The 6,000-nt window shown below is 37.1% G+C and overlaps 1 protein-coding gene across 16 annotated transcripts in view; it reads left to right on the top strand.

The window, feature by feature from the left end:
- huwe1 (HECT, UBA and WWE domain containing E3 ubiquitin protein ligase 1) overlaps positions 1–6,000 on the top strand; it is a 46,921-nt gene that overhangs the window by 2,657 nt on the left and 38,264 nt on the right. For 11 of the 16 annotated variants that reach the window (XM_046055157.1, XM_046055156.1, XM_046055143.1 and 8 more), the window contains 4 exons: positions 709–778; positions 4,131–4,180; positions 4,386–4,452; positions 5,067–5,165. In XM_046055157.1, coding sequence (XP_045911113.1) covers positions 4,408–4,452; positions 5,067–5,165 — 144 coding nt within the window. In that variant the 5' untranslated portion in view covers positions 709–778; positions 4,131–4,180; positions 4,386–4,407. The other 5 variants (XM_046055144.1, XM_046055146.1, XM_046055147.1 and 2 more) reach the window with 4 other exon arrangements.

Genomic DNA, 6,000 nt, shown 5'->3' with positions numbered 1-6,000 from the left:
CAGCCTAGTTGTGTGGCAGACAAATTGGCTGAAGTTTTTATTATAGAATTTCGATTGGGAGTGATGACTTTCAGAATCAGAAAGAGCTTTATTGCCAAGTAGTATTTTACACGTACGAGCAATTTGCTTTGGTGATAAGGTGCTACACGTAGACAAACATAACTGACATAAATAAATGTGGAAATATATAAATAAGAAATAAACAAAGAGAAATAATAAAAAAAAATTGCAGACAAAAAACAGTGTGGCAGATATTTACATGTGCATTACTCCAGTTTGTGTTGTGCAGACATATTGCAAAGGAAGACTACAAAAAACAAATCAAATAATGTTTTAATATAACACATGCTAAGCAAAGGACTGAACACATTTTCTAATAAATTCTTGATGTATTATTAAGTGTTAAACCGCAGATATCTACCAGAAAGACATGTATACAGACTCACACTTGCGCACAAAGGGGAACAATGCAGGCTCCAAAGCTATAAAGATAGATGTGGGATTTGAAAGTGTCAATTCTGCTTCCCTCATAACACATTGACCTATATATCACAGTATTTCTTGGTGGTGTCAGGTTTGAAGTTGCCATAAATGCGTATCCTTTTCACCAGCTTAGTTTTAGTGTGTGAACCTGTCAGTTGAAGTAGTTTGCCAATGATCAAGTTGCTTATTCTTATTCTGTCATATTTGATTGTTTTGTGTTTTCAGATAGTTTAAAGAAACTGCAGAGCAAGACAAGGATGAGAAAGGTGGAGCTATTGAACCAAAGCAGTTTCTGGTATGTACTACTAACCTATTTACTACATTGACTAAAACTGTCATGGTGAAACACGTGAATACATAAGGAATACATTGATTTGTTATCAATATTTGCTTCCAAGCCCATACATCCTTCAAAATCAGTTGACCATGACTTATGCTTAATATAATGAACCACATGCAAAAACAGTAAGAGTTCATTTTCTGCCCTTTTCTATACCACATTGTCACTGTTAAGATATTTCTGGCAGTGAAATTAGGTATATCTGAATTATTTTGTTCCGTAATCCAAACTGTCTTATGTTCTACATTTCTTGTAAAAAAAAGTTCTAATAGCTTCTTACATGGACATAAACTTTTCTTCCCTGTGGTCTTATCTATCCATCCATCCATCCATCCAGATGGTGTTGGTGTGATTTACTGTAATTTGCATTCATCAGCTGTAGTTCACCTCAGCACAATGGAGCTCAGTGGCAAGGGATGCTCATAGCACCAGAAAATTACTTTGGAAAAAGTCAAACTCTTAGAAGCTGACCACTATGTGATTGATGAATGATATATATATAACTTCTGAAAGTAACAAAAAAAGATTTGACAATGATATTCCTTCTTTATTTTAACAGAAACACAACAATTGCTTCTTAAATGTGAGACCATATACTGTAAATAATATACGTATACAATGACAAATTATATCTGATATATGGAATGGAAATCAAGTCATTATAAATGACAAATATTTTAAGTTTGAAATAAGCAAAATATGGGTCAAAATGCATCTAATGCATATAAAGCTTTTATGTGATGCAAATTAGATTTACACACCTGCCAATATACAATATCAATATTTCTGATAAACCAATGTCAGCTGATATTGCCGCAACATTTCTTTTTTTAGAAAACATGTCAATCCATTTCTCATTATAATCCAGATATGTTTTGAAGAGTTTTATTAAATGAGTTCCTACCCGTTTGAATTTGCATACAGGTAAATGTGTGGATGGAAATAATAAGTGTTTTTTGATTTTAAAAAGTGAATCAGTTAAGAAAGGACTTCCTTAAAGAAGATTTGAAAATGCTTTAACACAAACTAGGATGGTACCAGACAGGTTAAACTCTAGAGGAAACATTCTGTAAATTCATTGGTGTCATCTGATAAAGATGGCATATTTAAACAATAATCATGCAACTTTGTATGTGTATTTTAATCTACATTTAAATATTAGAAGCAAGGATTAATATTACTGGAGAGAGGTGATATTAGCCTGGCACATATGATGTTCTTGTGGCTAACCTAAAAAAGACTGAACTACCTGAAGAGTTATCAACATTGAAGTTTATCATCGCCAACACTAGTGAGCTTTAATCAGCTGACAAATATTTGCTTTCTTATTAGCTGGTTTAGTCATCCCCAAATGTGCTCCAGTTTTAGTAAATCTTCTTTTAAACCGTAGGCTACATATATCAAATACTGCAGCTGTGTTCATCCAGTGTGTTTTAATTTTCCAATATTCTATACTGTATTTTTGGGTCACTTTTCACCATCAGTTGCATGTTTACTTGGGATGCACATATTAAATGCATTCCCCTATGGCGTGATTGAAAGCTGTGCATCTGATATATTTTGATGAAAACAATTTTAAGGATTGTGTAGTCATATTCGTTATTATTGTAGTGTTTTTGTTGCGGATGTTGTCACACGGAGACCTGTGTTGATCGCAAATGTTGAGGACCTTATAAACTGTTAAGGTGATGCCTTTGCCTCATGTTAACATGTAATGCATCGATAAACAGTGGCCACTCTTTCCCCGTCGTAACGTTATTCACTTTTTGCACACTACCCAGAGTCATGATGACTGTGCCAACAGCCAGTGCCTATGTGCTATGGAAACAAGCGCGGATACTCTGAAAAATAATCCAACGGACGGATGAGGACATTTCTTTAATGAGCCGGTAGACAATTTGCCCGAACGACAACTGAAAACAAAACTCGCAGTGTCACGTTAGACCCGTCCGACAATGATTCAGCGAGTTATTATGCGTTTCTGCTTGCTACTCAACTAACGGCAGCTAGCTTGCTTGCTAGCTAGCGCGTGCTACGACTGTCTAGCTGAGGAACCAGGGTAAGAGCCTTGGCAAAGTAACGTTACCCGGTTCCTAGCATTTGACACAAGCCCATCTAACAGTAGCTGGTCACCGAGTGGTGTTTACAGTTTCGTTTTTACTTAGAGCGAGGATGGTACTGGAGCGGGGAGTGCGGGCTTGATTTGCGGCCTGCGCAGCCTCGACCTAAATTAGTGAGGAGTCAGGTCAGGACAGTATTGTGAATTTGTGAGATCTGAATTGACAGCTGTGGCACAAATGGCTAAAACGACTTGATTGTTTTTTGGTTATCTACATTCTAGATGTTTGCCGGTGATTACACACATGACTTGTTTGTGATTCGGTTTACTTTTTTAAGGTCTGGTGTTGTTCAACTGCTTTTAAGTATTTCAAGAGAAGATCGTTTGCTAACGTTGCCGGTAGCTCACTGTTAGCTGGCCAGGGGCTAACGTGAACTCCGTAGAAAACATTACTGATCGATTTCTTTCGTACGTCGAGCTTCTCGATGTGTATTATTTTGTAAGACGTGTTGCTAGACGGCCACCAATAAATCCAGTCTCGTTTGTGACTAGTAACTGCAGTCTAACGTGTGTGTATAGTGGGCTTTTAACGGTAGGTAAATAACGTTAGCTATTAGCAAAGGTTGCATTAGCTAACTTAGGTAGCTACTACTTTAACCTGTCAGCGTCAAGTCACTTGTGTTGCTGATGGGCAAACAAATAATGAGGTAGCGAACTGTCATTAAGCTATCACTTGAATCCCAAATAATACGCGAAACGTAACACAGAGATTTTATGCCATTAAAAATGGGCCAGCCTGATTTGATTAACTTTGTGTCGTATGTTGCTAGCTAGCCACCAGCTAATGCTCTGTCTCAGTCTGCTTTGTGACGATCAAACCTGCTAGATAACCTAAACAAATCCTGTTCCTTTCAAACAATGATTGGGATCAGTGATTTGTTAGCTGCCACAGATCTTTTAAGGGTAATACCCATATCAACTGCCCTTGCTTATTAGCTGGGTGGCTTTGTTCAAGACTGTCTATATTTTCTAATTTTACTTACAGTACATCATGTACTCATTTCCATATGTATTATCAGGGTGCTCTGTTATGCATCCTTTATACCAGCTTTACCTACTACAACATTTTTGTAAATTATCCTTTCTTGAGATTGATGCATCTGACAACGCAGTGTACACCTACTGTACTAAGAATTCTGTATTCTGGGTCACTGTTGCTAGTTTTTGATTTGTACCATCGTTTTGCAGGTAACGTGACTGGAACATGCTGTTAAGTGGGTATTGCCAAATTATTTTCTGTAAGTACATTTCACATTTCAAGCTGTGTACAAGTTCATGGTTATTAAATCTGTATCTAAATGTATCATAGTTTTTAAAGTGTTTAAATGTTTAAAGTAGAATGTTTGGTTTATTTACAAATTATAAATCTAAGTAGTCCTGTATCTTAACTCATTGAGATTCAGCAACACATGTTTTCCGATGTTCATGGACATTTGTCAACAGGAGCAACAAATAGAGATCGACAATGAAGGTCGACAGAAGCAAGTTAAAGAAAACTCCTACGGAAGCTGTGAGTATAATTTCTAGCCTAACTAGTTCCTAATTTCCATACAGTTGGGATATCCAGGCTGAGCTTTACTATGACCAAATCTGATGGAAGTCCATAATGGGGCCACAGTCCAAATGATTTCCTATACAACAGGAGAGCTTAGTAAAATGTCATGCTTACTGTGCAACAGTAAAATTTGCAACAGTAATAGGCACCTGTCACAAGCAGCTCTTAGGTTTACTGTGGCTGCTTCACCATTCCTCCCTTGCAAAATGATGTGCTGACCAAAAGAGCACTGAAAACAAGGAGTAGGCTGTCATTACCTAACCTTGGTGATGGTAAAGCTGTACTTCCTAGAGATGCTTCACAATAAAAGTCATAACAGTGGTAAGCATTTAAGCAGTAGCTGGACATTTTTGGTTTCTAGCAGTAACACAGCAAGTAAACCACTGAGATTACAATATGGTTGCCCCCTACTGTTAGTTCACAGAGGAAATGCACATTTTAACATCTTGGCACGCCATAGCGTTGCTGAAAGGTGTTATACTTTGTTACTGTGTTAGTAGAAAACAGTCATAGGTTGTCTGTGCACTCTGCTTGATTAACATTTTTTTTTTCTTCTTCTGAACCTACAGCCTGCTGACTGCAGGATACTTATAGAGAAGCTCAAGGCATGCAGTGATGAGCAACTGCTGGTTGAACTGCAGCACATCAAGACCTGGAATATTGGCAAGGTAAGCACCTATAAAAACAGATGGAGAGACACCTCCCTCACATCTGGTAAGGAGTGGGACATCCCAACTGACAAAATCATTATTTTATGGTCACTGTGTTGTCTGAAAATGACTGTGTTAATTAATAAGTATGCAATAGTTATTTTATTGCGGCTCATCAATACTACATGTTAACCAGTAGGCATTCTCAAGCTGCTGCGCTGGAAATCATTATTGTAAGATTGCGACATTGTCTGACAAACATAAATACAAGTTTAATGACAACAGCTATATCGATATTTAAAATTAGTAATCACACAAAAAGTTAGAGACGACAGAAAGTTTTCTCAACACAGCCAACTGTGAATGGGGGATGTTCTTTAATCATCCGTTTAGTTCCCTCATGCTTATTAAGGCTGAATTCACACAGTTTTTCTCATTTACCACTTTTTCACTTTCTGTTGTCTCACAACAGGAATGTGAAATGTGTGAAATAGCATTTTAATTGCTATCAATCCTACATGTTAGCCGGTAGTCTCAAGCAGCTGCAATGCAAATCATTATTTTAAGATCTAAATGTCGTCTGACAAAATTTAATTAAGTACAGTTTAATGTTCACAACTATGCTGTGATTAGCTATACTGGAGGGCGGGGGGAATTCAATGTAATTGTTGATGGGAATTAGTCGATTTGCGTAATGTGCATTGGTATGTCTCAGTTAAGTTCCGCGCCCGGTCTAAACAGAGATTCACCCAGAGAGCAAGCTGTATCTAAATTATAGATATAATAGCTATAGATAGTATTATTTTAGTAAATCTGTCATGTGCTTAGTAATCCAGTAGTCCCTATGTTTTTG

Source organism: Micropterus dolomieu, linkage group LG08 (assembly GCF_021292245.1).
Source record: "Micropterus dolomieu isolate WLL.071019.BEF.003 ecotype Adirondacks linkage group LG08, ASM2129224v1, whole genome shotgun sequence".
Taxonomy (NCBI): Eukaryota; Metazoa; Chordata; class Actinopteri; order Centrarchiformes; family Centrarchidae; genus Micropterus; species Micropterus dolomieu.
The sequence above is the reverse complement of the archived record's forward strand: the minus strand, read 5'-3'. Positions and strand labels throughout refer to the sequence as shown.